Source organism: Staurois parvus, unplaced genomic scaffold (assembly GCF_062004578.1).
Source record: "Staurois parvus isolate SC_StPar_1 unplaced genomic scaffold, SC_StPar_1.0 ptg000583l, whole genome shotgun sequence".
Lineage (NCBI taxonomy): Eukaryota > Metazoa > Chordata > Amphibia > Anura > Ranidae > Staurois > Staurois parvus.
The window spans coordinates 680965-698010 of NW_028318379.1; the positions used below are offsets into that span (position 1 = coordinate 680965).

Sequence of the window (17046 nt, forward strand, 5' to 3'; positions counted from 1 at the left end):
TTCTGTCATAAAAAGCCGACCTGTCAGTGTTTTTTCAAAAAAAGAACTTTACTTCTGCTTTAATAATGTTATGGGGAAAGAAGTAAAGATTGGTTATATATTTGTCCTAATAACCGTGGTGTTGGTGTTTCCAGGTGCACAGAGCGAAGGCTGTATTCCTGATGTAATTTCACTCACAACAATTAACAAGATGGAGAAGTCCCAGAAAATATTCAGCCACAAGAAAAGTTCTGAGCACCTGGCAGGAGACACCACTGATGGTAATCAAAGATCAATCAATGCTTGTTAATTTACTGTACAGTATATGATATTTTATTCTAAATATAACTAATTATATAAAGTGATAATGAATGAATGGATAAAATGAACACACTATGAAATAATGTTGAATTGTGAGATTTGAAAGGGAAACTGTTTTTTTTTTTTTAATAGTTAACCACTTCCACGCCACCCTGTAGCAGAAATACTTCTACAGGGCGGCACGGGTGCACAAAATCACTTATATATGTGATTTTGCAGTTCCAGGTAGGAGGTGCGCACTCGGCCTCGGCTGTCAATCACTGGTCCCGACTGGTGATTCCCTGCCAATTTCCGAGGATGTAAACAATACAGATCTCTCCCCTGACAGCTCCTGCACACTGCTTTGTAAGGTTCTTCATAGCAGAGCCATACAAAGCAGTGTGCTTACAGTGAAACACACACACAGCCCCCATAGTAAAACAGCACACATTTAACCCTTTGATCACCCCACATGTTAACCCCTTCATGCCCAGTGCCATTAGCGCACCATCAGTGATTTTTATTAGCACTGATCACTGTATTGGTGTCACTGGGAATGTCAGTGACACCAAGTGACACCAAGTCACACGGAGCTCTATTGTTTAAGAACTTTTCTCATACATATATGTTTTACATTTTATACTAAGGACTATTGATTTATTGAAGAACTCTTTATAGGTTTAGCGCTGCACTTATATGTGTTATTTGGAAGGTTTTATGGTTCCCTGTGCATAGTCGCTTCTTTATATTGAGCGCTCGCTGAGTTGTTTTCCCTATCTAAAGTAAAACCAGCAGCCTCTATAAAACATATGCTATATGAAAACTAGTCAAATGGCAGTGTGTAAACTAGACAGCTGATCTGCATGGCTGACCACTGAACTCATGAGCCCATATAGCAGGTCTGGAGCTGAAGCTTCTCAACAAGGTGCACAAGATTCATTGTATCCTATAACAAGGATATGACCAGACACCTAGGCACTAGCAATTTTGAGCGACTGTACTCAAGAGCTTGCTCCTGTGCCATACACTGAGGAACATATAGATGCTGGGTCTTGCTACTAAAGGTGAAGAACATTCATAAGTGTCAGCTTCCACTGCTGGTACATATAGCTCTATACCTGTGTATGCTACATTCTAGGATGGTGGGGCCTGTAGTTGGATATGAGTTACTATCTTTACACTGTGGCTTCTGGGATTTGTGGTGCTACTGTCATGAAGTTGCAGTAGCATAAAAGCATAACTAGGTGTGCAAGGAAAAGAGCATTGGTGCATACATGTGTTCCCATGCTTGCATGGGCTTGCCCACAGATCCTGGTACCCAGTGGTCTATTTAAACCCAAGGTCTGCATAGACTCAGTGATGGATTGTCTTCAGCTCTGGTTCCTGTATTCCAAGTTCCTGATTTCCTTGTTCCTGACTCGGCTACCCCCACATCTCTCTTAGATCACCCCTGTCTGTTATATCTGTTGCTCAGTTGTGTTACTTACCTCAGCTTAGACTTCTGACCACAATTCCACCTTCTGACTTTTTACCTCACTTCCAGCACATTACCAACTCCTGCCTATTCTTAACCTTGAACTTGATCCTGATCCTGACCCTGCACCTATTAGCCTGGCTGGTGCTGAACAAAGCTTGTGACCAGACTTCATGTTGCCACTGGAATGACTCTGGTGGTTCCATGCTCAGGTTCACTACTCCAGCTTCCTGGCACCTGTGCTTTTCCACTGCCCCAACAGTTTCTGTCTCCACTGCAAATGGTGTTTGGATGGGAATTGTGCAAGAGGCTACCCTCATCCACAGTCAGGTACTTGACTGTATAATACAGCCATATGTATGTGTGTGTGTGTGTGTGGGGGCTCAAACATGAAGGCACCATGCAGATTGCTGTCCTTATTCAAGTGGTTCAGGGCCTTCTATATGACTATCATCAACTGGAGCACAGAGTCTCTCTCCCCATCTACTTCAACACACCAGACATTCCACAGTAGTTATTCTGCAACCTGAGCCCTGAGTTCCTACATCTGAAAGGTTTTTGGGATACCACAAGTTCTGAGCCTTCAGGACTGCATGCCAGCTATACTTCCTGCTGCAATAATGCACCTTCTCAGTAAGGAAGAGAGCGAGAGAGTGGGGTTCATCATCTGACTACTTCAGGGGAAACTCAAACTTGGACCTATCACCTGATAGTCAATCCAGTCGTCTTCTGAATACTATGAACTAATTTTTTGATTTAAGTGCTAAGCAGTGTCCTGCAACATACAGCTGAATCTACCTTATATGCTTTCCAACAGCTTTGAAGACCAGTAGACGATTATGTGGCAGAATTAAAGCGGTGGTGTTCTTCATTACCGGTTCTGCCAGGGACTTTCAGATGCACTTAAAGATGATTTGGCCCTAGTTGGGGAACCCAGTTCCCTGGAAGCACTTATTCAGCTATCTATTCAGACCAATCATCATGTGAGAGAATAAAGATCTCAGAGGCCAAGTCGGCTCAATCCCACATGAATGTTATCAAAAGGTACCCACTACTCCAGTTACTCCTGCTGCTCCTGAAGTTCTTGAACCTGCGAAACTGGGCCTTCTTCAATCACTGCTATTGCCATAAATAAATAAATATTTGCCGCCACCAGAACAACCTCTGCATGTACTATGGAGGAGCCAAGCAGTATGCCAGCATCTGCCCCAACACGACCCATAAGTCTTATTCTCCTTCCTATGATTCATGTCCCTTTAGCATGATAAAATCCTCACACATCACTGTTCTTGTTTCGCTACAGCTTTCAGAAGGAGCACTCCGGGTTCAGGCTATACATGATTCCAGGTCTTGTTACTTCTTCATCAACCTTTGCCCAGCAACATCACATTCCTGTAAAGCCCAAACAACAGAAACCTTCTAAACAGCTGACTGAATGTTCAAGTATTAAATCAGGACAGATCACCCATGAGACTCAATCTGTGTCTGCCATCATTTTTCCAGACCACCGAGAATTACTATGCCTAGACATCATCCCCCCCTCCCATTGTTTCCAATAATCCTGGATGTGCCATTGCTACAAGCAAGCTCATAATCCCCAAATTAACTGGGCTACAGGTGTGGTTGCTTTCCAGTCTCTGTGATACTGTTCACCATTGTCTGTAGGGGGCTGTTATCAGAATCTGAAAGTCCCTTTGAGAATAAGGGGACTCCCAGCTATCCCCCTCTATGTGAATGAATCAGGGGTATCCCTTACTGCTTACCCCATATCACACCTCATTACATTTAAAAATGAAAGGAAAGGTGGGCTGATAATATCAAAATCTCTGACTCAGCCATTCAGAGAAAGCATTATATTCATTCATAGAATACAAAGCTTGATTTGAATGGCTGAGCAGTGCTCAGCCCATATAGATTTTGATCCAGGAGTGTGATTGGAAGTCCCCGTCCTGCTGTGGGAACACAGCACTGTAGTAGTGTATTGAAGGTGATAGTTAGTTTGGACTAACCTTGTCCAAACAAACTATTTAAACTTCATTAAAAGAAGATGGAGGTCAGCAATGATACATACCTCCCATGCCAGTTCCTAGCTACCCAATCAGTATGCAAATCCCCCAACAATATGAAGAAATGCTCAGCAATAATCAATAGTATTATTACATTAGTAAACTGGTGCTGGATTAGTTAGAAAAGGTAATGTAGCTAGATAATTTGCTTTTGGAAATTTTTTAGGCTTCAAATTGGACAGCTCACAAGGCTGAATAGTCTCCAAAAGGACTTCCAAAATTCTGAATAGGTTGAACTATAGAAGCCCCAAACACAATAGGTTAGAAGCCAAAATATTCAAATATTGGCCTTTTATTTGCTCAAATTTTCAAGAAAAATGTGCCAAGAGGTTTTAGGGGTTCTAAAATTACTTATTTTTATGGTGATATGGAGCTCGAATTTGCAAAAAAAACCACTGAAATGCAGGGATTTTATAAGAAGAGAGCCTAGGGGTCTCCTGTGTCATAATTGCCTCCCCCTCTCTGTCAGCAGTAATTTAATATGAACCATGAATGCACAACTCAGACCATATTTATGGTACCTGCTCTGTGCTATGCTGATGTGACTCCTGTGCACATGTTTGGAAGTGGCCAAAAAGACGGAATCCAGTATGGAGACTGGGTGAAGATGGAATCACTCGGGACCAGTGGGAGTGGTGACAATGCAGTGCTAGAGGGTTCTGTCTAATAGGTAAGTCTTTCATATTGTGCTAGTATGTGTTGCATACTAGCACATTATGGCATAAAGCTGCAAGGGGATAATTTTTAATAATTTTCTTGGCTGAGTTTAATACCACTTTAAGGTGTTAATCCATATCAACTTATGAAATATACCTCTGAAATATACAAAAAAAAAACCAGGGCCATTCCAAGAGTAATGCAAAAGTGGGCATTTTTTAATAACTTACATAGGTTGCTCAAATTTCACAACTCTTCCTCTACCAAAGGTACAATTACAAATGGGTACTATTACAAAGGTACTATTCATCATAGTCTCCATCTCAAGGGATGCATTTGTGTCATCATTGACCCCAACTCTAGAACCCTATTTGGAAATCATTTGCGCATTGTTGCACCCACTTCTTTACAGCAACTTTCACCTTGCCTGTGTCATCAAATCTTTGTCCTCAAAACATATCCTTTATTGGATCGAACAAGTTACATAATTAGTGAGGCTGAAAAAAAGACTAGTCCATCTAGTTCAACAAACAAGAAGATATTGAAAATCTCTATATACACAATCCTATACCCACAGTTGATCCAGAGGAAGGCAAAAAACCCCAATGAAGTATGATCCAATCCGCTCCATTGAGGGGACAAAAAAATTCCTTCTTGATCTCCTGGGAGGCAATCCGATATTGCCCAGATCAACTACCCCTGGTGGTATTACCTCTAAATATCAATATCCAGTTATATTATGTGCATTTAGGAATGCATCAAGGCCTTTTGGAAGTCGTAGGGTGCTAAATCTGGGCTGTACAGTTGATATGGGACCACTGACCAGCCGAAATTGCAGATCACCTGAGTTGTTGACAAAGATATGTGTGGTCGTGCATTGTCATAGTGAATGTGAATCAATTTCAGATTCTTGTTCAGTCTCTTTTGCCTAATGGATTCTCTAAGAAGTGTCTCTATGTACAGCTCACTAGTCATGATATGGCCACATTCCAGAAAATCAAGGAGAAAGATGACTGTCATCCCAAAAAACAGTCACCATGACTTTATGTGCTGATTTCTGGCTTTTGGACTTCTTAGGCTGCAGGGAAGAGGTATGACGCCATTGCATGGACTGATTCTTCATTTCCGTATCATAAAGATACACCCATGTTTCATCCCTTGTCACCAGATTGGCACTTCTTTAAACCTCTTCATTCATCTGTGCACATTGCTCTTGTCTATGGTATAATTCCATAACCATTCTGTAGCCTTCTGTGGATGTCAAACAGGCTGACCCCTCCTTCATCGAGAACTCAATGACAGCATGCTGCTTCCACTTGGAATCCATTATTTATCTGCTATAAAAAAAAGAAAAGAGTTACTATAGAGGAAGGGTTACTCTTCCAACATGTGAAATATGAACGACCTTTGTAAGTTTATAAAAAAAGTTATGCCCAATTTTACAGTACAGCCCTCGTATAGATACATACAGTATTTTAAAATATGTAAAACAATATACTAACAAACATATTGAAAATGTATTGCAAAAAGTATTTGTTTTCTTTTTCCTAGAGCGCTTCCAGAGGTTCCAACATCAGCTGTCTGCTTATAATGATCCATCACTAAGGAAGATATATGAGTATTACAAAGATGATCTGACCTACATTCTGGAGCACTTGAACCCCCGTGCCCTAATGGCAGAACTTAAGGATGTCTTAAATACAGAAGTAAGAAAAAGATTTCTTGGTTATCTACAGGAAAAATTTATAAGTAAAGGGGAAATGTGCACGAAACAAGTTTGAACTGATCTCCATGTTTTGCTTCTCTGAACACCCAGTCCAAGTGACCTCTGCGAGCAGTGGCATAACTGAAATGCATGTCCAGCCCAAACTTTTTTTCTTTAATTTTGAACAGAGTAGAAAAGTGTTAGGGTCTTTGGGCTTACAGTGTTGGGTATTTAGTGGCAATATCTGCATAGTATTTTAAAATAATAAAGTGCACAGCTGAGATGAATGCTGCAAGATATATCTACTGTCTCTCTTTTCTGTAGCTCAATTAGTGTCTTGTTTTATAAACTGCTGTTGAATGAGGATGGTGTATAGAAGTATCCAAAATTCAGGAAGAGATCAGGTATAACATCCTTACCATGAGTTTTCCTTTTCTGACTGAAGGGTCCGGACCAATTAGAAAAGTGTGTTACATTATAGGTAGAAACATATATAGAAATTAAATAATATACTACTGCGAAAGGAACAATAATCAAATATATTTTCCAGAAATACCTGCCAATGGAAAAAGATTGTGCTTCCTTCTCTCAGGAATTGTTAAAAGATATTGAGGATCTGGGAAGAAAAGCTGTAATTGGACTCTGGAAATGTCTCTATGTGCTACAGGAAAATCATCCCCATCCAAATTTATCAGCAGTTCTAGGAGAAATATATGAGACAGGTAACTTTTTGCTTTCCTTCAAAACTTCAATAAAGTGTAGAATGACACCAGATAGTTCAAGTCTATTTTCATATTTGAGTTATTAGTGAAGTTTAAATGCATTATGCTTCTCTGTGCTGTCTCTTTTTTCATTCTATTTTCCTATCTGGTAGACTTTCTTTTGTCTATAAAAAATCTCTTTTAGTTGGGAATCTGAATGCTTTATTGAATTTTTCACCTATTCTTTTTTCTATGGTATGAAAGCCACATGACCACATAATGCAACTTTTTCTAGAGCAGAGTGCCTCATCTCCTAATTGACACCAACTGTGTATGTACACTTAGTGGCTACTGATGCATTTGACAATTAGTGCTATATTACATAGAAGCAACCTTTTTTTAAATCTGTTTTAGAAAATCATAGCTGGCTGCAAACTGAAATGAAGATGTAGTTTTAATAGTCTAAAATTACAAAATGGTACATATGGTAATTATATGTCAGAGTAAATTTCACTATATTGCAACTGGATATATGTTCTGACATGTTGGCTGGGGAAAGCCAAGTATTGCACCTCTTAACCTGTGGACTGTTAACACTCTCTGGTTCTCTTCCACCAAAATACACTCACTGGCCACTTTATTGGGTACACCTTGCTAGTACCGGGTTGGATTCCCTTTTGCCTTCAGAGCTGCCTTAATTCTTCATGGCATGGATTCAACAAGGTGTTGGAAACATTCCTCAGAGATTTTGGTCCATATTGACAAGATAGCATCATGTAGTTACTGCAGATTTGTGGGCTGCATATCCATGATGTGCATCTCCCATTCTACCACATCCTAAAGGTGCTCTATTGGATTGAGATCTGGTGGCTGTGGAGGCCATTGGAGAACAGTGAGCTCATTTTCATGTTCAAGAAACCATTTTGAGATGATTTGAGCTTTGTGACATGGTGCAATATACTGCTAGAAAATATCCCCCCCACCATTACACCACCACTGCCAGCCTGAACCATTGATACAAGTCAGGATAGGTCCATGCTTTCATATTATTTACGCCAAATCCTGACCCTACCATCTAAATGTGGCAGCTGAAATTAAGACTCATCAGAAAAGGCAGCACATTTCCTATCTTCTATTGTCCAATTTTGGTGAGCGTGTGCAAATTGTAGCCTCTGTTTTCTGTTCTTAGCTGACAGGAGCGGCACCCGGTCTGGTCTTCTGGTGCTGTAGCCCATCTGCTTCAAGGTTCGACGTGTTGTACATTCAGAGATGTATTCTGCATACCTTCGTTGTAATGAGCGTTTATTTGAGTTATGTTACCTTTCTATCATCTCAAACCAATCTTTCCATTCTCCTCTGACCTCTGACATCAACAAGGCATTTTTGCCCACACAACTGCTGCTCGCTGGATATTTTTTCTTTTGCGGACCATTCTCTGCAAACCCTACAGATGGCTATGCGTTAAAATCCCAGTAGATCAAACATTTTTGAGATACTCAGATCAGCCCATTTGGTACCAACAACCATGCCACAAAGTCACTTAAATCCTTTTCTGATGCTCAACTTTAGCTAGTCCTCTTCACCATGTCTACATGCCTAAATGCATTGAGTTGCTGCCATGTTATTTTCTGATTAGCAATGTGTGTTACCAAGCAATTGAACAAGTGTATCTAATAAAGTGTCCAGTGAGTGTATACTCTATCTATCTATCTTATATAATGATTGGTGGCCACAGCCGAAAGTGAGCATGAGCATCTGAACTGGACAAAGAAGCAATGGAAGAAGGTAGCCTGGTCTGTTTAATCACATTTTTCTTTTACATCATGTAGATGGCTGGTTGTGTGTGCATCACTTACTTGGGGAAGAGATGGCACCAGGATGCAGTATGGGAATAAGGCAAGCTGGAAAAGGCAGTGTGATATTTTGGGCAATGTTCTACTGGGAAACCTTTGGTCCTGCCATTCATGTGGATGTTACTTGACACGTGCCACCTACCTAAGGACTGTTGAAGATCAAGTACAATTTTTCATGGAAGCAGTATTTAGTGATGGCAGGATAACGTGCCCTGCCACACTGCAAAAATGGTTCATGAATGGTTTGAGAAAGATAATAACTAGTTTCAATTTTGGACTTTTCTTCTAAATTCTCCATAATTCTATCCAACCGAGTATCTTGGAATGTGCTGGAAAAAAAGTCTTATCCATTGGGGCAACTCCTTTACAGGAGTTAAAGGATCTTCTACTGATGGAGTAGTGCCAGATACTACAGCATAACTTCAGAGTTCTAGTGGCATCCATACATCAACAGATCAGGGTTTTTTTGGTGGCAATAGGTGGACCTACTCAATATTAGGTGGGTGGCCATAAAGTTATGGTTGATTGGGGTATATACTGTGTGTATGTGTAGATATATACTGTGTGTATATATATATCTACACACACAGTATATTACATAGGTACATCTGTCCCTTACCTGAGCTTTCCTGTGTGCCCTGCTTTCTCATCCACTTGTAGTAGTGCCTCTTGTGGCCCATTGCTACCCCTGGAGAGAATGGAGGAGGCTGATGCCCAGCCAGAAGCACTCCAATACAGGATGGCCCTTGGCCCTGTCCAGTTGGGTAGTCAGGAACCGAGCCATAGCCCAGGATGCCTCCTGATAAAGGGTTGATGGGAGTATGTCTGCATGTGTAGGTAGTATGGCACCAGTCATCCCTGGGGCCCATAAGATATGATTCAGGGTGAGGATCCAGAAAGGTGCTGCAGACTCTAGATAAGTTCCTGATATCGCCCCCTAGTCAGGGAACTGGGAGGCAGTGGGGTAGTCCTGGAGCCCAGGGTGACCTCACATTGATCCAGGGTACATGCCACAATCCTTATCTTGGAGGAACTAACATATATGGTGGCAGTCAGTTGCCAACTAGCTGCATGCTGTACTCATGCCCTTCTTGGAGGTAACTAACGTATATGGCGGCAGCCAGTTGCCAACTAGCTGCATGCTGTACTCATGCCCTCTTTACTGTGCTCCATCGCAGTTCCAAGTCAGACACTCCTAGACATGTCACTCTATTGGCCACCACTCAGTGTACAAGGCTGTGTTAGTAAGAGCACACCATTGGCAGGTAACAGCAGTACCCCAATAAAGGTCTCTGGGGACACGCTACTTTTTATTATAACTACTTTGTTTTGTTTTGAATTTTCGCATCCCTAAGAATTTTGACCCAAAGCAACTTTTACTGCGTCCCTGCCTATGCCACACCACTGGTTATATCCTGGTGTTGAGATATATTTTTAATGTGTAGTAGTGTGTATGTGAAAAGTCAGTTTCATACTATTCATACCTGTGATCATATTTCTTACAATAGATGAGCGTCTAGTGAATCAGATTCTGCTGGATGAATTTGGACACTCCCTGAATCCGGAGCTGAAAGGTAAATAAAACATGTAGGATATCGGATGGAACACATAGCGGCTTAGTAGTTAGCACTCCTGCCTTACAGCACTAAGTTCTTCAGTTCAAATGCCAAGCAGTGCACTACCTGCATGCTATTTGCATGTTCTCCCTGTGCTTGCATGGACTTTTTCCCACACTCCAAAGACATACTGTGAGGTTACTTTAGTCCCATCTAAATAAGCCCTAGTTCTCTCTCTCTCTCTCTCTCTCACTCCCTCTCTCTTTGCCCCTCCCTCTCTTCCCTCCCTCTCTCCAAATATCTGATCACTGTCTTTTGAGATTTTCTTGTTCTTTGGAACTATCAGTATTAGTTTTTTTTAAAGAAAAAGTTCACATTTTAATAAAAAATAATAAATTCAGATTTTTTTCCAGGTAAAAACTGTGCATTTATTATTTTTTGCTTGTGGAGCCTCTAAAGCGTTTCACCAACAGATTGCTTAGTGCTATGCAGGTATTCCCCTGACCTGTCTGTATATCTGCTTGCTCGTACATCCCATATGGGCAAGCAGATACTTTCTGACAGGAAGGCTCAATGAAGGTTCCACAGCACCATAGTAGTTCATTGAAAACTACAAGCTGACAGCCACAAAGGCTGCCAGGACTTGTAGTTTTTATTCAGAGCATAATGTAGTAAAGCGGCTGGGTGGGCGAAGCCCCTCTCGGCCATGTTTTCTGTAAAATTGTGACAGCTAGCGGGGAAGAGACTGAATATGGGTGTAACATGTAACATGTTATGAAAGGTGAACTTATCCTTTAAGCTCCCTAGTAGCAAGCATTACATATGTATTAAAAGTTACAAGAAGTAAGAATATAAGTAAACGGTTTTTAAAAAATTTAAAAATAGAACCTACATCTAAAATATATATTGGGTCCAAAGTTACCACCTTGTTTGCCTATGCAACAAGACAGGAGAGGCTGGCAGTTGCATTCTTCACACAACCAGACATTTGCAGGAAGTTTTAGAACTGTGCACACCAAGGTGTAGGAGTTATGAATTATTACATTCTCCAGAATTATAGCCCTGAATTTAAATACACACATTTGTCTCAGGAACTATTATAATTCTTTACAGTTTGGTAGATATGGACCCCGAGTCTTATCTAATTTGAACCAAGCTCTACCTCTGCTGTACTGAAGTGTTAAGATATGCATTGGATCTCTCCCTCTCCTCAGGCACTTTCCCCTCCCCTCTGAAACATGCACACATCACCCCCTTACTTAAAAAGCCCTCCCTGGACCCCAATGACCCGAACAACCTCAGACCCATCTCCCTGCTCCCATTTACATCTAAACTCCTCAAGCGCCTCGTCTACACCCGCCTATGCTCTCCCCTCAACGACAACCACCTCCTCGATCCCCTACAGTCTGGCTTCCGTCCCCTACACTCCACCGCAACCTCCTTACTCAAACTCTCCAATGACCTTCTAACCGCCAAAGCTAATGGCCACTATTCAGTGCTCCTGCTCCTTGACCTCTCTGCGGCCTTCAACACAGTCGACCACCCCCTCCTCCTCAAAAAACGACACTCCCTCGGACTCAGAGATTCTGCTCTCTCCTGGCTCTCATCCTACCTGTCACAACGCTCCTTCAGCGTTACCTATAATGCTACCACCTCCCCCTCACTCCCCCTCTCTGTTGGGGTCCCTCAAGGCTCTGTCCTTGGGCCCCTTCTCTTCTCCATCTACACCTCCTCCCTTGGTCAACTCATACACTCTCACAGCTTCAACTACCACCTCTATGCCGACGACACACAAATCTATCTCTCAACCCCCCACCTCACCCCCTCGGTCTCCGCCCGAATCACACACCTACTGAGCGACATATCAGACTGGATGTCGCTCCACTTCCTTAAACTGAACCTCTCCAAAACAGAGTTTCTTGTCTTCCCCCCAGCCCGGACACCACCGCCCATTGACTTCTCCATCACATCCAACAACGCCACCATCAAACCCGCCCCGCAGGCCAGAGTACTTGGTGTCATTCTGGACTCCAACCTATCCTTCCAGCCCCAAGTCCAATCTTTAACAAACTCGTGCAGACTCCACCTCCACAACATCACCAAAATACGCACATTCCTAACCCCAGAAAACACTAAACAGCTCATCCACTCCCTCATCATATCACGACTCAACTACTGCAACTCCCTCCTCACTGGCCTGCCTCGCTGCTGGCTATCCCCGCTTCCGTCGATCCTGAATACGGCTGCCAGACTCATTCACCTTTCCCACCTCTCCGTTTCCGCCACCCCCCTCTGCCAATCCCTCCACTGGCTTCCGATTGTGCAACGGATCAAATTCAAAATCCTAACACTGACGTACAAAGCTGTCCACCATACCGCCCCAAACTACATCACTGACCTAATATCCAAGTACCGCCCAGCACGCACACTCTGCTCCTCACAAGACCTCCTTCTCTCTAGTTCCCTGGTCTCCTCCTCCCATGCCCGCCTCCAGGACTTCTCCAGGGTGTCAATCATCTTCTGGAACTCCCTGCCCCAACCCATCAGATTATCACCTACTCTCCTCTCCTTTAGGCGCACCCTGAAAACCCATCTCTTCAGGGAAGCCTACCCCACCCCCTGCTAACTTGCCGACCTCCTCCACTCTTCCTACCACTCCATCCCCCACAGCTATCTCCTCCTGTACCACTATCCCCTCCCTCCTAGATTGTAAGCTCGAAAGAGCAGGGCCCTCAATCCTCTCATGTTTTACATTGTATTGGTATTGTTCTATCACATGTTCTGTCCACCTTTGTAATGTACAGCACTGAGCGAACTATTGGCGCTTTATAAATACTGTATAATAATAATAATAGTGTATGACTTAACTCATTCATGGTTGGACCATGACAAATATTAATGTCAAGCTCCACATTTTTACCTTTTTTTTTAACCTGCCTCATAAATATTTTCCATTGTATACACAGATATTCAAGAAAAGCACAAACAACATCTGATGGAGAAGACTGAGTCTCTAGTGGAGCATAAACCCCCCGGAACTACTCTGGAGCCCCAAAGATTCCCAATCAATGAGCGTTATGTGAAACTGATTGTTGTCTCTACTAATCAGTTCAGGCAGCATTCCCAGAACGAGTTAATACAGGCTGGGGTAAAACATGAGCAATGCTCAGAGGAAACACAAACTAGACTGGAACATATTTTCCCCAACAGGCTGTTCCGATGGAACAGTCATTCACAATGTGTACCACAGGCAGTAATGGTGAGTGGAGTGCCAGGAATAGGAAAGACCACACTATTGCAGAAGTTTGTCAATGAGTGGGTGACTGGAAAACACTACCAGAGATTTGCTTTTGTTTTCTTCTTCAGTTTCCGATATCTGAATAGACTGGGAGAGGTCAGCTTGACGGAGATGATTCTTCAACAATATCCACATCTGGAGAGTCAGATTGAAAATATTTTACAAAATCCAGAGATAATTCTGTTTATATTTGATGGTTTAGATGAAAGTATTCACCATATTAATTTCAGATTAAGTAATCTGTCCAATCAAAAACAGAAAACAGATTGTGGTGAGATTGTGGTAAGTTTGGTGAGGCAGAGTCTTCTTAAGGGTTGTTCTGTACTGATGACCAGCCGCCCAATGAGACTGGCATCAGTTGATACTGGTGTTTTCCAGAGAATAGCTGAGATCATGGGATTTCTCCATGAAGACAAACGGATCTACTTTAAAAATTTCTTTGGAAATGATGAACTATCAGAAAAGGCTTTCCATTATGTGCAGGAGAATGACACGCTGTACACTTTCTGTTATATCCCATCATACTGCTGGATCATCTGTACAGTGTTATCAATGTGCTTCAGAGCTCAACCAACAAATGCTGATCAAGTGATGATATCATTGCCCAAAACAGTGACACAACTCTTTGTGACCTTTGTCTCCAACATTCTAGCCAATCACCACCAGAATAAAGATGGCGGCCCCACTGCTCGGGAACTTCTGGCATCTATTGGGTGGATGGCAGAACATGGAGTCATGAATCACATGATTGTATTTGATGAGCGACATCTGGAGTCATTCAGTGTGAGAAATGATAAACATCTCTTTTCATGTTTCATGTTAGAATCTGGTCAGCCTCCTGATGTGGATTACACCTTCTTACATCTTAAACTTCAAGAATTTTTTGCTGCTTTAGCCCATTTTATGAACTATGATCCTGACAGATTACAGGAAACACTTGATAAGGCTGAATCTTACAATGATGGTCGTGCTGAAATATTTCTCCGTTTCCTCTGTGGTCTCTCAGACTCTTCTACTAGATCCATGTTAAAGTCTCATGTGGGGGAATTGCCTACTCAGGCTTCCAGACATATCATCAACTGGATCCAGAGGAAAATAACACAGCAAAGACCAAATGAATATGCAAGAGAGAGGAGAGAACTTCTTAATGGATTCTACTATCTCCATGAAAGCAGGAATAAGAAGCTGGTGTCACAGTGTATTGGATCAAAGAAACATGACTTTTCCGTTGTCCCCCTCAGCCCCCTGGACTGTTCTATTCAGTCTTTTATCCTACAGTCCTGCAAAGAGACAGAAGAAGTAAATCTAAGTTCTTGCAATATTCAATGCGAAGGATTGAAGAAACTTATACCAGCTCTACAGAACATCAAGAGCCTAAGGTAAATAATTAACCACTTCAAAACAGGGCCAATTCTGACATTTCTCACATACATGTAAAAATCTGCATTTTGTACTAGATAATTACTTAGAACCCCCAAAGATTATATATATTTTTAAGCTGACACCCTGTAGAATAAAATATAAAAGATAGTGTTACACTGAGTAAATAGATACCTAACATGTTATGCTTTAAAACTGCATATGCCCATGGAACTGCGACAAACCACTGTACCAAAAAATATTCCTAGGCGATATTTTAAAAGCCTTTACAGATTACCAGTTTAAAGTTACACAGGAAGTCTGGCACTTGAATTATTGCTCCCACTCTGATGTTTGTGATTATTCACATGTATGGTGTGATTGCCTTTACATATTTGTGGATGACCTACAGGCATGTTCGCATTTGCACATAAGTAAAGGGGGATGGGAACACTTTAAAAAAATGTTTTTATTGTATTTCAATTCATTATTTTACATTGTATCATTACAGCATCCCTTGTGATAGCATGGGCTGTGACAGGTCCTCTTTATGGAAAGATCTGGGATATATTTGACCCCATATCTCTCCTGTGGTCTCCAAAGCATCTGACCAAACTGAAATCAGTTAGATCAGATGCTTTACAAGCTGTTAACGCCAGTAAACAAATCAAAACCAGAAGTGAAGAAATCCTTGTCGTTTCCAGTTTTCTGACATCAGAGCAATGGAAGTTCCTCTCAGTAAAGAGAAGAGAAGAAAAACATATTTGCAAAATGTCCCAAACAATTCAACGGGAACTATGGGGATAAGATACTGCACAGTGTGTTTTTAGAAAAAATGTTGGCATTCACTAAAAAATGCTACTAAAATACCACATGAGTTAGTCACGCAGTATTTCAGTTTTGAAAACATGCGGTAATATAACGAGTCATCAGCTGTCAGCAGGTTCCCCGAATGTAAAAAGAAAATTGCCAGCAATTAAAAATTAATTAAAAAAAAAAAACAGCATGGGGCACCCCAATTCATACCAAGCCCTCCGGCTCTAGTATGCATTTTGAGGGGAACCCCCACACCAATTTTTTTTTAAAAAGGCGTGGGGGCCTCACCCCAAATCCATGCCAAACCCTTATCCTGAACCATACCAGGCCACATGCCCTCAACATGGGGGAGAGTGCGGTAGGGATTTGGGACATTTACCAAAAAGAAGTTTAATGTAAAACAACAGAGATGGCAGTTTTTGACAAGTCTTTTATTAACCTCCCTGGTGGTCTGATTATGTCAGTATTTTTTAATCCAAAGCAGTACATTGTTTTGCATGGAAATTTGTTGTTTTATTGAGATGGAACCGGACCCCAACTGCACTTGGGTATTTCCGTTATACTCCAGCTTCCCTGTCTGAACACCGACCACGGACACCACCGCTGACCATACCAGACAAGACGACACCAGTCTTGAAGGAAATCAGGAAATAGACTCCTTTATTTTAACACAGATACAAGATATATACAGTACATTCAAGGGAACAATTCCCCCCTCCCTGCATAATGACACAGGGTGGGGGCAAACCACATCTAGCAACAAGAGACACATCAGCAGACACCCCCCACCAAGCCAATACACAAACACATACATCCCATAATAGTTTGCCCCCAAGCAAGACACACAATAGAACAATGGGATGCAACCACATGGCATTAAACAATCAACAAACCCCCACCCCACCATCTCCTAGACATATCTACACAATATCAGGACATATCACCCTGCACCTCTAACAGGCACAGGGTGACTTACACATAATAGGGATATGGGGAGCTGAGACAAGGGTCTCCCCACCTCTCCAAAGTAAGCTGTGTTCCATGGGCACCCCTCCCAAAGTGACTCCCGTCACATTTATATTGTAGGTTTAGGAATAACTCACTTAAATCTGTCCAAACAAGAGTGTAGTAAACATCCCAGGTATGATAAAGTTTGAAACACGAAATCATAAATTATAATATAATAATTATAAAAAATAATATTATAATAATAATAAATTTAATTCAATAATGTAATCAAACCAAAAACATTGTCATTTGTCCAAACAAGGGTGCAGTATTA

General features: G+C 41.7%; 1 protein-coding gene across 1 annotated transcript in view; it reads left to right on the forward strand.

Annotated features, from left to right (window-relative positions):
* The window catches only part of LOC149450085 (NACHT, LRR and PYD domains-containing protein 3-like), a 75478-nt gene that overhangs the window by 21676 nt on the left and 36756 nt on the right, over positions 1-17046 (forward strand). The window contains exons 2-6 of the mRNA XM_089692386.1: positions 135-260; positions 6028-6182; positions 6732-6903; positions 10244-10309; positions 13258-14968. Coding sequence (XP_089548512.1) covers positions 191-260; positions 6028-6182; positions 6732-6903; positions 10244-10309; positions 13258-14968 — 2174 coding nt within the window. The 5' untranslated portion in view covers positions 135-190. The remainder of the gene's footprint in view (positions 1-134; positions 261-6027; positions 6183-6731; positions 6904-10243; positions 10310-13257; positions 14969-17046) is intronic.